Source organism: Pseudorasbora parva, chromosome 4, assembly GCF_024679245.1.
Source record: "Pseudorasbora parva isolate DD20220531a chromosome 4, ASM2467924v1, whole genome shotgun sequence".
Lineage (NCBI taxonomy): Eukaryota > Metazoa > Chordata > Actinopteri > Cypriniformes > Gobionidae > Pseudorasbora > Pseudorasbora parva.
Window position 1 is genome coordinate 47871718 of NC_090175.1, and position 16243 is coordinate 47887960.

General features: G+C 34.1%; 1 protein-coding gene across 2 annotated transcripts; it reads left to right on the forward strand.

Moving 5' to 3' along the window:
• Positions 1-1432: 1432 nt before the first annotated feature.
• On the forward strand, positions 1433-16147 carry cfap221 (cilia and flagella associated protein 221). Of its 2 annotated transcripts, none has more exons than XM_067442815.1 (25): positions 1433-1465; positions 1904-2081; positions 2238-2338; positions 2653-2739; positions 2930-3025; positions 3111-3211; positions 3798-3901; positions 4055-4214; positions 4402-4522; positions 7532-7661; positions 9165-9267; positions 9982-10069; positions 10156-10239; positions 10491-10586; positions 10766-10856; positions 11407-11504; positions 11739-11819; positions 12614-12721; positions 12825-12995; positions 13742-13900; positions 14165-14259; positions 14344-14439; positions 14516-14626; positions 15084-15131; positions 15361-16147. In XM_067442815.1, exons 2-25 carry the CDS (start codon positions 1952-1954, stop codon positions 15479-15481), a joined length of 2580 nt encoding a protein of 859 aa, XP_067298916.1. In that variant the 5' UTR covers positions 1433-1465; positions 1904-1951; the 3' UTR covers positions 15482-16147. The 2 variants fall into 2 exon arrangements, with proteins under 2 accessions (XP_067298916.1, XP_067298914.1); XM_067442813.1 differs by lacking the exon at positions 1433-1465 and adding an exon at positions 1484-1655.
• Positions 16148-16243: the final 96 nt, after the last annotated feature.

The following is a 16243-nucleotide window of genomic DNA, read 5'->3' on the forward strand; positions in this document are numbered from 1 at the left end:
ACGTATACACTGTAAAAATGTCACACAGTATCTACTTTAAAAATATATGGTAACAATATTACACATAATATTTAAGTAGTTTTAGGATTAATTAAATATTATGGATTTTTTTATTTATTTTTTATTTAAGTTGACTTTGAATATTTTTAATTATAAATTAGAGTAAATGGAAATGACCTGTTTATATTTGACTTTCAGTTATGATATTCAATTAATAGTCTGTTTGATCCTGGCACAAGTAGAAAAAAATAAACAAGTAATCTTATTTTCCTTAATTTTATCGGCTTAATTCCTAAATTCAAGCCTCAAAATTGCTTACATTTCCTTAAAAAATTAGAAATGTGTATCTTTTAGTTTTATTTCTATACAACACTGAAATACAATTTTCTTATATATAATTTAAATATATAAAAATATACACACTATTTGTAATTATCACCTTAAATTTTTTGTGAAAATTACAAGACCCATGATTCATTTTTTGACAGTGTCACTCTTCAACCCTGCATACATTTTGTTCTAAAATACAGATAATGATCAATTAAAATAAATTACCCCCTCAATGTTGTTTAATTAGTTTTGTTCCAATGTTATTTTCATTTCAAAGTTATCAAATAACACAAAGTTGATATAAATGCAGTTATCATTCATTCCAATGCAAAACTCCCTTAGCAATACTGATGCATCTAATTCTCAATCACTCCTCAAGTGTTTTATCATTGAGTCTGCACCGTAAAACTGCTCTGAAGATCTTTCCTGCAACACTAAAGATTCTCTCAACAGGTGCAGATGGGCAAGATGAACATGTATATGAATATCTTTGATTTTTTTCTTAAATTTCAATTCTGCTTCCTTTAATTCAAATTTGAATTTGAATTCTAGATCCTGTTTTTGACATCAATTCAAATTTAAGAACTGAATTGGAATTTAGGAGTCATTCTCAATTCAATTCTGAACTGTGCACAAGTCTGATATAGGATATGTATGTATATATATATATATATATATAAAAAAATATACACACACACACACACACACACACACACACACATATATATAGCATGAACATAAATTGCATGAATATATATATATATAAAAATATACACACACACACACACACACACACACACACACACACACACACACACACACACACATATATATATATATATATATATATATATATATATATATATATATATATATATATATATATATATATATATATATATATATATACATATATATATATAATCAACATACTTTTAAATATATAAAATATAAAAGAAAATTAATCTTTTGAGGTGGCACTTCTAAGGTATTTTATTATAAATTCATACACCGAAGATAAGAAGTAACTTTAGTTAAAAGAAATCATTAGTTGGACCTTTTTGCTCTTCATAAGCTCTCTTGTTGTCATGGTGACGGGATTGTTGACGTGACTTCAATGGAGGATCCTTAGCAGGTAGGCTACGTTGTTTGAGTTTCTATTAAGTTTTTATTTCAAGTGCGTTTTGAAATATGAATTTCGATTCAAATAGAATCTAATTAACAAACAAACAAACGAAGACCTAAACCAAAGTAGGCTATTTCAAATAAAACACTCAATACTTTAGTGACGACGTTGCTTGAGTGTCTTCTACGTCTTACTTCCGGTAAGTTTTAATAGCAAACGGTTCATTGGAAATTTTCGCAGTTATTTGCTCTAAAATAAATAATTTATGAATGTTGAAGCTCTAAAGTTAAGTAGGAAAGATGGGAACTTGTATAACTGGTGTACATAAATTGCATGAATAATAATTATTCAAGAGTTATACAAAAATATTGTTTAAAAGAGTACAAGACTATGGATGTCACACTGAAGGATACTGCTTGAAAAAGCATGTGAACTACCCACTCACAGGTCTAGGTTATTTGTTATGATCAAGAACCTCTGTAAAGTCCAGTTGGCATGGAGGTGGTTCATTCTGCCCCAGAGACTTTCTCCAGGAGTGTAAAGAAAAAAAACGTACTTCCCCTAAACCAACTGCTGGAGGACACAAGAAAGAGTGGGAATGTACCCAATCACCTTCTGGAAAGTAGTAAGGACAACTGTTGTTAATGTTTTTCCATCATATTTATTTATTAAACTATAGCTTTTAGCAGTCCACCAACATTACTTGTATCTTATGAAACTGATAAACATTTGTCATTTTACATTAATGTATATAATTGTGTTTTTGTATGTTACCTTTCAGGGGTGTTTGCCAAACTGAAGAGTAACAGTATAGTTCAAGCCGAACCATCTGAGATGCACTTCAGTGGCTTTGAAGTAGGGAAGGATTATAGGAAAATCCTGGTTGGTTTTACTTTGTTCATATTATTGCTAAAAAAAACAAGTACAATACATTTTCAGAGTGAAATGTTTTTTGGAATGTTTCCATGACTCATGTAATGGTGTAACTTGTTTGTGTCATTGGCCTGAAACAAAAAAAAGCATTATATTTCATTCTAAAGACTTCACTTGATACTCCATTTTCTGAAACACATTACTAAATTTCCACTGACCGCTGCGGTCTCATGAGTTATAGCTGAAAGCAACATTACAGAAAGGGAAGAATATGGGAGGAAGTATTATGTAATGACATAAGCGGTTTGTTTTTTCCCCCAAAGAAACTTGTCAATGTCTCTTCTGAGGTGCTCAGTGTCCACATTTTACCCCCTCAGACAAGGCATTTCCAAATTAAGTATACCAAAAAGGTAACTATCAACCTGATGTCAAATATCACAAATATGCATGTCAAGAAAGTTTTTTTTTTTTTTTTTTTTTTTTTTTGCACACACAAAAAATGAAGCTTATTTTATTACCATTAAAATTATGAAATTCATTCATACAGCGATGTTCAAAATATCAGCTAGTGCTAATTGCAGTCCCTGTTTTTAAATGCAGTGCCGACTGGTTCCTGGTCTGGCCTACACTGTTACAGTGCTCTTCAGACCGGACGAGTGGCGTTACTTTTCTGATAACATCAGGATTCATGGCAAGGTAAAAACATGTTTTTGTCTAATATTTGGCCATGCAAATTCTGAAAAGGCTCAGAACAGCTATTATGTGTTTGTGTTTTTGTCAGGGAGAGGAGAACTTACTGGTTCCTGTTCATGCATATCCTGTTATCAATGATCTTCACATCCCTTCCCACATTAGTCTTCCCCCAGTGCCGCTCGGGCAGAGGTATACAATAATGATCATATTACACCAATAATGTGTACAGTAACTACATTATATATAAATACACACTATTCAAAGGTTTGGGGTAATTTTTTAAAAGAATTTTAAAGAAAAAATAATATTTTAACATTGACGCATTACATTTAAAAGTCACAGTATAGATTTTACATTGAAACATTGTTAAATAAATGCAGTTTTTTTTAAACTTACTATTCATCAGAGAATCCTGAAAAAAATGCATCACGGTTTCCTCAAACATATTAAACAGCACAACTGTTTTTAACATTGATAATAATAAGAAATGTTACTTGAACAGCAAATCGGAATATTCAAATGATTTCAGAAGGATCATTTGAGACTGAAGACTGGAGTAATGCTGAAAATTCAGATTTGTCATCACATATTTTTTTTAATACATCCAAATACAGTCGAACACACTCATTTTAAATTGCAGTAGTATTTCACAATATTACTGTTTTTACTGTATTTTTGATATTACTGTTTTTACTGTATATTTGTTTTTTTAAGCAGCTTTGGTGAGCATAAGAGACTTTGGTAAGCATAACATGATGTTCTTTTGCTTTTATAGTGCCAGTCATGTGATTCCACTAAGCTGCAGTTGTCCAATAGACTTTGAGTTCCAAGTGCACTACCTTCAGCCCCATAAGGCCTTTACCGTAAGACCGCTGTCAGGTAACCAGTTGCCTTCACAATCCACAGCAATGGAAACCAGTATTTAAAGTTCATAAATATTGATAGAACTGATAGTTTGTGATCAAACATATACTAGACCTACTTTGTTTTTCATTTACTGTAACATCAATATGTTATCTGTGTGTTAATCAGGGATCATTCCAGCAAATGGAAAGACCATGTTAAAAGTGACATTTACACCTCTGCGGTACGGCACTGCTGACATCACACTACAGTTGGTCATCTCTCAGTTCAATTCCAAACCTGTCATCTGGACAGTGACCGGTTCCTCATCTCCATACCTGGTGCTCAGGTAAAACTACAGAAAAAGTAAAAGATTGCAGTGTAATGCACTAAAACACTCATAAAACATTTTCAACCACAATACAATTTCATAATAACATTTACATACTAAAAATGTAAGTAAAATGCAGTGTAAATGTCTGAGTTCAGATGCTTTTACACGAATGATAATGGCATTTGTGTTCTCTATGCCTCAGTAAACCTGATGGAAATGATGATGATGATTATTATTTCGTTGAAGAGTGGAAGACTGCTGATGCTAAATCTCTGGCTGTTACATCCCATCATAAGCTAAAAACATTTCCCTCATTGGAGAAGGTAAAAAAAATTATATTATTTATGTTCTGAAAAGATCCGTTTCAACTATCGAGTGTTTTACATTTACATTTTACATTTATGCATTTGACAGACGCTTTTATCCAAAGCAACTTATATTGCATTCAAGATACACATTTTACATTATTGTCAGTTCTTGCTTTCCCTGGGAATCAAACCCATGACCTTGGCGTTGCTAGCGCCACGCTTTACTGTTTGAGCTACATTTTAGTGCTGGTTTGGAGGAACAGCCAAGCTATGCTGTTTACCAGCAAAAATACTGGTCATCCAGCATGGTCCTTCTAGTCAAGCAAGGGAACCAGCACCCAAAACAGAAACACACAGTCGTGCTTGTTTTTTCAAAAAGGTCTGAATGGTTATAGGCTGTGCAGATGCAGTTATTTGAATTAGCTGAGGTCAATTTCATTTTGGGCCATTAAAAACAGTAGCAGAGAATTTTGTGTGAAATTGAATTACAAATTGAATTTTTTTTGTTTGCACTGTGCTTACTGAATTGAATTTGAATTGACCACATTCCCTTTCAGCCTACAAATGTGGGAAACACATACACAGAATTACAATCATAAGCCAGCAAAGCTTGTGGCTGTGGTATGCAATTTCTCAAACATTCCTTTTGTTTTATTTATATCAGCAATGTATCGATAGTCAGAATTATAATGAAGTGATCAGTGTTGGTAATAATAGTATTGATAATACAGGGCTCTACGCTAACTTTTTTCTTGAGGAGCACTTGTGCTCCTAATTTAAAAAATTTAGGAGCACAGCCAAAAATTTAGGAGCACCTTCTAATCCATCAAACACATTCCAATTATAACTTTCCCATTACAGGACGATATTTGTCCTTTAATGTCCAGGGTCATTTTTTACCATTATAAGAGCAATGTTTTCTAATCTTATTAAATGTATGCATCATCTGTCAATTTCTTAAATTCAACATAATTCTGGCATAATATTATCATTAACTTCTGAGAGTACAGCACAAATACACAGACAAAAAAAAAGCAGAACTGGACTTCATACAATCAAACACCTATGCATTTAATGCATTAATGCATGGGTTAATGTTGTATGAATGTTTTACATATAAGTTTTTGAATTTAGAAATATGTACAAATTAAACTTTAAAAGTTTAATATTTTAAATAAAAAGCCCATGCAAAGCCCAGTAGGTGGCGGCAAGTCATTCAGTCAATAGTTCAAAACACAGATTCATTTGAATCGAATCGCTTGGAGATGCGAATCAGTTCTGGTGAGGCTTTGATTTTCACAAATAGACGGTGTTGTGGCTAAAACGTTGTTACTCAATATCAACTTGTCTATTCGATTTTTGTACGAGATCAGTCTCACACATGCACTTATGCCAATACTCGGAGCAATAGCAAGTAGTAACTTTTGGCGCTCTGGCGCTTCATAAACAGAACCGCATGCGTCTCGCGGGAGAACATTGCTGCCGGATCTACTTCTCTCTGTTTGTGGTGAGTCCATAGACCGTAAAAAAAGTCACGCAGATATTGTGCTAATCCGCAGCGGGAATAACTTATTTTGTGTGTACAGTGATTCAGAATAAGACAAAAACCCGGTTTGGAAAAAATCTTCATGATATACTTGCTCATTATATACATTTAGTATTTTTTTAAACAGCATGAGTGATAAAGATTAACTCAAGGGCTTTTTAAATGTATTATTAATACATTATTGTTTGATGGCATTTATGCCCCAAGCATCCGCTAATTTCTGAGCTTGTTTATGATAATCCAAATGTATTTCCAATTCATTTTGATTTGTCTGTAAATCAACAGCGCGAGGCGTCTGGTAAAGTGCGCATGGCTGCGTCGTCACACACGTTTCTTTTTGTAAACAATCGTTGTTTGAAGTGTAGTCCGTCGCACATGTTTTTGCACTTCTTCTGCTGACTGAAGGCATGAAAAGCAGTTGATTGCAGTAGGAAACGTAGCCTGTCAGTTTCTCAGTGTTGATTCACTCCGTGTTTTTATTCCGATTGTATTACACATCCATTCATGAGAATAGATCGGGTCACTCGCACCGGTGCGCCTAAATATTTTTTCACAGTCGCACGCAGTAATTTTTAGGCGTAAATGCGCCCAAAATGGGCGTTATGTAGAGCCCTGTAATAATTCTGATTAATTCCCTAATTCCATATCCTCCTGAGAACCAGGAAAAAAATTGGAAAATAATATTTGTGGAAAAATTGTATTCATTTGTTAAGCTATGCCTTATGTAGAAAATAAAAAGACATGAATAGGCAAAAACAAATCACCATTTTTTTAAACCACCATTCAATTTTTAGGTTTCAGGATTTTTTTTTTTATACCAAACTTTGTATCAACTATGTTATGAACGATATAACAGAATGATTTGATATATCATTTTGCTTTATGCAGTGTGTGTAAAATGTCCATAAGCAGATTTCCCCCGTTATTTACAATGTATTGCTACATTGTATCAAATTAGCATATTAATGTGTTCTTGAGGCAACATGTAAGGAAAAAAGAAATATAATATGCAAGTAATAAATGGCAGTATTTTCATAATAATATCTAGTATTTCATAGGAATATTAAAATATAATTTAATTCCCTTTTAACTTATTGTGTCTTCCAAAATGCCTGATAAACATGGTTTAAGTCCCAGTGTCTTCTACAGTGGACATGTATGAAATCAATGTCCTGTTTCATTACAAAAAGTCATATTTTGATGTTGATTCATGAGAAGGAATTAAAAAAATAGTCAGATGTAAATTATTATAAATATCAATATTTCATTATTATATTAAATTTGAGCACTGAATTAATGTCAGTCAATTTTAAAGTCCAAGGAGAAGCAGTTGTCATTATGAAACATCTCTTAAAACTGTGACTTGTATGATGTCAGAGAAATTCACTAAAATATAATGTCCACTACAGAGGGGGTCCCAGGAGGATATAGTGAGTTATAAATCATGTAATCTTATTATTCTGTTTACACTCATATAGAGCAGCAAGAAGAAGACCAAATCTGACCCACAACTGCAGATTTCCACCACAGATGTCACCACTCATGCAGGACTTGTTAAAATGCTTCTTCGGCCACAAGACAAAATAAGATACAAGGACCTCCGGGAGGGTAAGTACACCACATTACTCATCCAGGGAATTAAAACTATGGAAATAAAAGTTTGGCAAAGATTCCAACCGAAGATTCCAACCAGCATTCCAACCGCCATGTTGGAATGCTGATGTGTCCACCAGGCTTTTTAACTAGCATTGGTCAACCAGCTTCAAAGAGCAATGTTTTTGTCCCTACAAAACACAAAGAGTAAAGCCCCTGATACAGTCAATGCGGGAAAAAAATGTTCTTCGATTGGAGGTGAAATATGTTAGTGAACATCCCAATGCTGCCCACATTGCCAAGAGCAATGTTTAGATTAATATGTTAATATGTGCTGTGTACTTTCCTCTCAATAAAGAAAAAAAAAAAAAACGCAACAAAAATAGTAGTGGTGAGAAAATAGCAGTTAAGAAAGCATCTCATCATAGCGAAGTGGATGTGTTTGCACAAGCTCTCCAATTTGGCATTCCAGTCAAGTCAAGTTATGTTTATTTAGATAGCACTTTATACAATAGACTGCTTTAAAGCATGAGTTTTATCGTATTAAACATGAAAAAACTGACAGTGTCGCTTTCAATTAGAATGACAACTTAATTTTCTACTATAAAGTGGTGTGTCCATGTTTTTACTCACGGACGTCTGACCTCGATGGACTGAGCAGAAGAAGTAAACCAGAGAACAGTTCCACATCAAAGAAGGCAGAGCCTCCGAGCTCACCTTCCTATTATATAATCAACACTGACCAATGGTAGTTTGAAGATGTTTACTAGCCAGAGCAAACTTTTCCGTAAAATTTGCTTTGGCCAGCTGTTTTGAACTCCCAAAACAATCTCCAAATGACTTTGTTTTGGCTTGATTTTGTTCTAAATGACTTCACACCAGTTTGTTCTTCGACTTTACCTGAAGTATATCAGGGCCTTTATGATGGTCCACCAGCATCTAACCAACACTAAAAAGCAAAAACTTGCCCTGACTGGCATGGAAAATTGTTGCTGATGTGATCTAATCTGAAGAATGCAGTTTAGATAATAATAATGGGAGTCCCATTTTATAATCTTCCAATTACATGCCCCTTTTGCAAGTTACCCAACCTGAAAATGGCCTTTTACAGTGGTGCTTATGTGGACTTCTAAGGCCATTTTGTAGCTTACACTGTATGTACCACTTTATTTTGTGCTGCCCTCATCAGTCATCACTCTGTATGTAATTCTAGTAAAATCTGATGACAACAGTAGATATGAAAAAAGTCTTCGTTTTTTTTTTTTTACTTGACTCTCAGCAACAATTCTTACCCACTGTGGTGTGTATGATGGTAAATGCATTGAGTTACAGACTGACTGTTATGGCCGAAACACACATACAGAATCCAATTTTCATGATTTAATCAGATTTTAAACCGTATATGAACAGATTTGAATTGGATTTGTAAAACAACATACTACAAATGAAACATGAAATGATGTGACCAGAAATCACAGTTATTCAATTAAAAATACCTGTATGTTTTATTTGTTGAAGCAATGTCTAATACCAAAGTTGCAGACCAGACAAGAGAGATGAAGGAAGCCCTGTTTTTAAAGAAGGTCCAACAAAAGGAGGAGAAAGCCAGTCATATCCGCTGGTATGTTACTCCATGTGTTATGTGATATAACACATACAGATCAGGCATAACATTATGTCCAAATATTGTATTGGTCCCCCCTTTTGCTGCCAAACTGCCCTGACCCCCTGAAGGTCTGCTGTGGTATCTGGCACCATGATGTTAGCAGCAGATCATTTAAGTCCTGTAAGTTGCGAAGTTGGGTCTTCATGTATCACACTTGTTTGTTCAGCACATCCCACAGATGCTCGATTGGATTGAGACCATAATGAACATTATCAACTGCACTCATTCTATCCCACATTGCAATGCAATAACTAGTGTACAGTCGTTGTGCAGTCAATGGCTGTCCAAATTCACTCACTTGTTTTTATTCACTCCTTCAAGGGAACTGTATTAGTGGACTAACATAGGGAATAGTGATTGAGGGTTTAGGGGGCGATTTCAGATACAGCCAACACCTCAAACTCGTGTGGTTCTCAAAACATTGCTGAACCCTTTTTGCTTTGTAGCAGGGTGCATTATCCTGCTGAAAGAGACCACAGCCACCAGGGAATACTTGCTGCCTAATATATCCCACCCACTAACAGGTGCCATTATGAAGAGATAATCGGTGTCAATGACAACTGTCACAATGTTATGCCTGATTGGTGTATATGACAGAAATTCTGATTTTACCTTCAATATAACATAGTGAACTGAAAAACCCTTAAAACTAGTCTGATTTATTCTTAGGCAAGTTGATCTGGGTGACGACCCATGTTCAACAGAACAGAAACTTAAAATTTTGAAGGAACAAGATGAGGCAGTTGCTGCATACAAAGTAAGCCATTGTATTGGTTGGATTCATATTGAACATTTTGTGTCTCTTTCCACTGAATGCTCGTATACTTTTTATGTGTGTTTCAGCTAAAATACAGTGGTGAGTCAGTGGACTTTTTAAGAACATCAACTCAAATGTTCTCACGACGAATTTTACAAGATGCTGGACAGGTACATGCAAGTCTTGCTCTTGAAAATCATGTTTCTAATCCTTATCTTCAATTTAGGCTATGTCCCAATTTGCATGATTATATTGCAAGTATGTACTCCACAAATGGTGAGAAAGTGCATAGATTTAAGTAGGTAGCAAGAAAGTATATATCAAGCTTATATCATAAAGTTGGGTATTGATACCTTTTGTCACATACTGTTAGCATTTAGCTGAATATATTTTAGACTTATTCAACAGCTCTATGTTATAGTTCCCAGAATGCACTGCTGATTTCATCAGGTATGGCACTGGCCAGCTGGAGATCAGACAGCGAGCACTCAGACTCTTCCAGCAGGCTGCTCGTAAGGTAGCGTAACTCATGATTCAGCCTTATTATAATGTAAATGAATTTAAATGTCAATAAACTATTATTTAAAGCATTACTACGGTGCTTGTGGTCAATTCCCTGTGCGGATTATATATATATATAATGTGTGCCAGTACTAATACGTATAATAATGTTGCATTGTGTTGTGTTTAATCAAGGTCGTTCTTCAATGTCGAATGAACAAGAGGCTTGTGTCATTAAGAGAACTTGTTCGCAAAACCAGGAGTCTACAGGGAGATGAAGAATCAGGTTGGGATTTTATTGTTATTATTTTCTAATTAATACTTGCTTTTAGCAAAAATGACAGTAAAGAGTTTTATAGGGTTACAAACATTTTTTTTCAAAGACAGAAATATGTACCACTGTTTCCACACAAAAAAATTAAGCATAAAATGCTTAATTAAGCATAAGCATATTAGAATGATTTCTGAAAGATCGTGTGACACTGAAGACTGGAGTAATGATGCTGAAAATATAGCTATAAAAATATATTATTGTTTTTACTGTATTTTTGATCAATTAAATGCAGCCTTGGTGAGCATAAAATACTTATTTCAAAAACATTAAAAGGTCTATTAATATATTAACATTCTAACTACAATATACAATCTTTGAATTAACTATAAACTTATAGTTTGCAAATGATAACTTTATTACTGTTTGTTGACATAGTGTTACCAATAAATCTTGCATACTTCAAACTTTTGAATGGTTTTGTACATTGCTCTTATGTTGTTATAGTTTTAACTAGTCATATCTTCAAAATTATTTTGGTTATTCATCTGTTGTTTTGTTGTAGATGGGGAGGAGAAGCCGCACTTTTTTAAGCTGACACCAGAAAAAATTCTGCCCATTACCTTCAATACATTTGTGCCCGAAGACCAACCTGATGAACTTGTGAGAGACTGCTTATGGTTATTGTGCAGATCTTCTGTATAACCCTTGTATGACAGAATTTTATTCCAAAAACTAGAGTTAAATATTTTCAATTACTGTAAATAGGATTGAAACCTCTTAAAGAGGTGCATTTTGTTCGACAAATGCACAAATAGTTTCAGTTCAACATTTGAGCTGTGTATTATCAGGGCATATTTTGTGGCATTGAAGGCAGTGTCGTGTTGTGGCTTTCAGGCTGTGAATGCATTGGGCCGTGTTCCTGTAAGAATGCCTGAAGCAGATATGAAACTCAAGACTCCATTATTCAGTCTAAAGGTACAGGAAGAAAGCACTTTTCCCACTCTTTCCTCATCTGGTAGGGAATTTTTTGTCTCGTAATTTTTCTTAAAAGTTCCTGGAAAGGTCCGTTTTTGTCTTGAAATGTCCAATGGGGTTTTGCAATGTAAACATTTCTGAAATAAATACATCATGGGTGAGTGGTGAGCCACAAAAAAAATGAATACATAAAAATCAGGAGTTACACTTTATTTCGATGGTCCACTCAGACACTGCTAACTTGAGAGTATTAGCAGACTGTTAGGTTAAAGGGATAGTTCATCCAAAAATGAAAGTTCTGTCATCATTTACTCACCCTCAAGTTGTTCCAAACCTGTATGAGGTTCTTTGTTTTGCTGAACACAAAAGAAGATATTTTGAAGAATGTTTGTAACAAAGCAGATAGAGCTATCAATAGTTGCTCTATCTGCTTTGTTACAAACATTCTTCAAAATATCTTGTTTTGTGTTCAGTGGAGCACAGAAACTCATACCGGTTTGGAACAAATTGTGAGTGAGTACCGTAAATGATGACAGAGAATTTGCATTTTTGTGTAAACTATCCCTTTAAGGTTAGCTGTTAGGGTTAGTACAATAAGTTGACTTTGATGATATTTAATCATAGTTTTCATATCATACATTTTTAATGTTCTTTTCCTGAGTTCCCTTTAAAACATGATTCCTCATAATGTGATCCTTTTATAAAACCATCAAAACAGATTTACATTTTCACATCAGAACTTAATTTTTTTGTTAATGTCGGTATAATGCGAATTCTGCATGTCTTTTCTTAAGGTTCCCCAGCGTTACAGACTGATGGGTTATCAGCCATTATCTGTCTTTGATGCAGCAGCTACATTCGTTCCTCCTGACCTGTGTAGGACATTACGCACCGGAGCAAAAGTAACCAGCATGTTAATAAGTTATGATTAATTGTTATTTTTTTTGCATTAAAAAAAGTTTGAAAACTATTGTGTTTGGTCTAATCGGCATCGTGTTGTTATAGGATGAGCTGTTTCCTGTGGTGACATGTCCATCTGTAGAGCTCAGTGAGGATGAGGAAGATGAGAAGCCAGAGGACGATGATGGATCACACCAGGATTTACGTCCCACACTTAGTTTTAGTGCACCTGAAGCAATTCTCAGACCGCCCAACGCCCACCCTCTCCGGATCTTTGTATGTTTTTTGAGCCACCTATAAATATCTGCTGAGAATGCTATGCCTATACTATGAAAAATGCAGGGTTGTTATCGTTAGATATAACTAAAAATACAATCATTGAACAACATTTTTATTACCTGAAATAAAAATACAATTTAATTTATTTTATAATCAACATTTCTCATTTTCATTTAGTTTTACTTCTACTAAAATAAATGAAACTGGAAACACTTTAAATGAATGAAACTAGTAACACTTAGCATATTAGTTAACATGAACTAAAGATTAAGAAAATTGAGTTTTATTCCTGTGATGCAAAGAGTTTTTTTCAGCATTATTACTTCAATCTTCAGTGTCACAAGATTCTTCAGAAATCAATCTAATATGATGATTTGATCCTCAAGAAACATTAGCCTTGGTGAGCATAAGAGGCTTCTTCTAAAAAGATCAAAAATCTTACTGATCAAAAACTTTTGGCAGTGTAGATATATTATTATTTTTTTAAATCCTAAAAAATGAAAACACGAACTTACTTATCAAGTTGAAACGAAAATTGAAAATATAAACATAAAGGCTAATTCAAAATATTATTAACAAATATGATAATGTATTCAAATTATGATACAGATTATTCGGTGCTGCTTTTGTGTTCTTATTTTATTTATTTTTTACATCAGAAGTTTTGAATTATTTAATTCAGAAATATCATACACTTTTTACTTTGTTTGAATTAATATTATCTTTTTTTTCATTTTATTTAGAATCCTGTGCCACACATTTATGCCTTCAAACAAGCTCCACTTTACCTGGAGTGTGACCTGGACTTTCATTTGTGTCCACTGCCACGATACACTGTCCCTAAGGACAATGGTGTGGGTGTGCATACCCCTCAAACACAGAAGAAGTTTCTAGACAAAAAGGTTAGTTGAGAATTTATAAATTTTTGCACATCACAATTTAAAACAATTAAAACATAATGTTCACAAAGAGCAACCTCTCAATCAATGTGGATGAAAATAAAGTTTCATGTCATAGCTGGTCCTATTTTGTGTATTACTGTCTGAAATTAACAGCATCCAGGACAAAAATTTTATTTAATTTAATTTATTGAATTACTTAATTTAATGTTATTACTAAGAATACATTCGTCCTGTAAACATTTGCTTGAAAAATATCAAATGCAGGATATAATCAAAGGCATTATGATGTGGAAGAAGTTTCCTTCCATGGCCTTGAGCACTTTATCCAAGAGAACTGAAAGTGACTGCACCCCACGGATGTAAGTATTACACACACTCTCATAACCTCTCATTTACACATGCAATAAAAGGAGTCCAACCAGTGCAAATTCTTTAATTTCTAGGTCTGACCCGTTCAGTTTTGTCCTGCTGCCTGTGGAGGCTCCTCCAGCTCTTCAGGGTCTGTCCGACAGCATCAGAGAAGAGATTCAAGCTGGAATGTAAATATAGATTAACGCCAGCATGAATAAACCTAACGGCATTTAGAAATTCATGCTGGTGTGATTTCTCTGGCAGGTCTGAGAGCTCAGAGCTCCGTCTCACTCCTGAGATGATTGAAGCAGAGTTCGGTCTGTCTGCAAGATCTTCAGCTTCATCTGTTAAAGAGGATCACGATGAAGGCAATGGGTTGGTACAGTGGGTTATTAAATAACATTTTGGCTCTTTGAGAACTGCTAATTATCATGTGCTTTATCATGCCCAGCATCCGAATATGCTTACTTCCATACTATGTAGTTGGCATGTGAGCCAAGTAGTATGTCCAAATTCATAGTATTTATAAAACAGTAGGCAAAAAGTAAAGTACTCAGATGCACATCCACTGGACACTTTACTATTGCATGAGGCCACGGGAGAAGTGGCAGAACTGTCGCCATATGTCACACGAAAGTGACAACATGGCAAATGTACTACATCCAAATTTAATTCATACTACAGAAATTCATATTATAGAATGCACTTTTTTAAACGGTCATTAAGTAAGTTTCAAACCAAATGTAGTACCTACTAGTACGTGAATTCAGTCATTTTGAGGTTGACAAATGGATGAATAGAAGGATAACCAAAATTCTTCTCTGTCTACAAGTCCCAGAACTCCAATAACACCAGTCGCCTCTGCAGGAAAAACAGCAAGGTGAGCACCAGCTCTTCAATCATTAATCCATCGCATAATCCTCATACGGGCAGGGTAATTGGTGAAGTAAAAGCTATAAAACAGCTGTTAATAAAACAAAAGGGCAGTTTTTGTTTGTTCCAGCATGCCACATGGTCATGAGAACAGCAAATTATTTGCTTTGTTGAGAAGGATACTAGATGGTGACATGAGATAAACGTTCTTCCTTTCTTTCATTTTTGGATCACAGCATCACACATGAGCAGCTGCCGGAGTCAACACAGAACAACAGACTGGGATCAAAAGTGCTGGGTAGATTAAAAGAATTGAAATCCACAGGCAACTGTGCTTCATCATGTGACAATAAATAGCACCTTTATTTGTCAAAAGAAGAGGTAGAAAATGGTAGGTTTCTTTATGCCTTCATGCCTTTGTATTTGCATCATAAGTATATTCATGTTCTGTTAATATGCACAACTAGAATAATGAAATGGACAGTGAAATGCAGTGCTAGCTCAGGTAAACGTGCCCACTTTAGCAAAATACAACGACAATCCACCAGATGGCATTAAATGTCTGACATATGAAACTCAGCAACTGAAAAGATGTTATGGTCAATATTTGTATGGGATCGGATGGGTTCTTTTTCTCATGAGTTCCATTAAAGATTTTTTCTAAATTTATTTTCTTTATCATTCAATACTCTTTCTGTTAAACCTAAACTACAGGAACTACAGAATGACACTTCATCAGTCAAGGGTGTCGTTTTAAACAGTAGATTTACATGCACATATTGTAATATATAAATAGTTTGTATGAGCATAATTTGAGTGGAACTTTTTTTTTCACAAATTACCTTATATAACATATATGACATTCATATTTGACATGAATTCCAAGTTTGTGCAAAGTATACTTTTTATTACATAACGTTACTTTTACCAAATGCTAAAATATTCTGTCCACGTTATATTGAAAAAAGAAAAATCAGATGTGGAATGTAGAGATAGAAAATATATATTTATAGCTATGGAAAAATAAAGAGACCACTACAAAATTTGAAGTTTCTCTGGATTTATTATATATATATATTATACTGTGTATATATATATATATATATATATATATATATA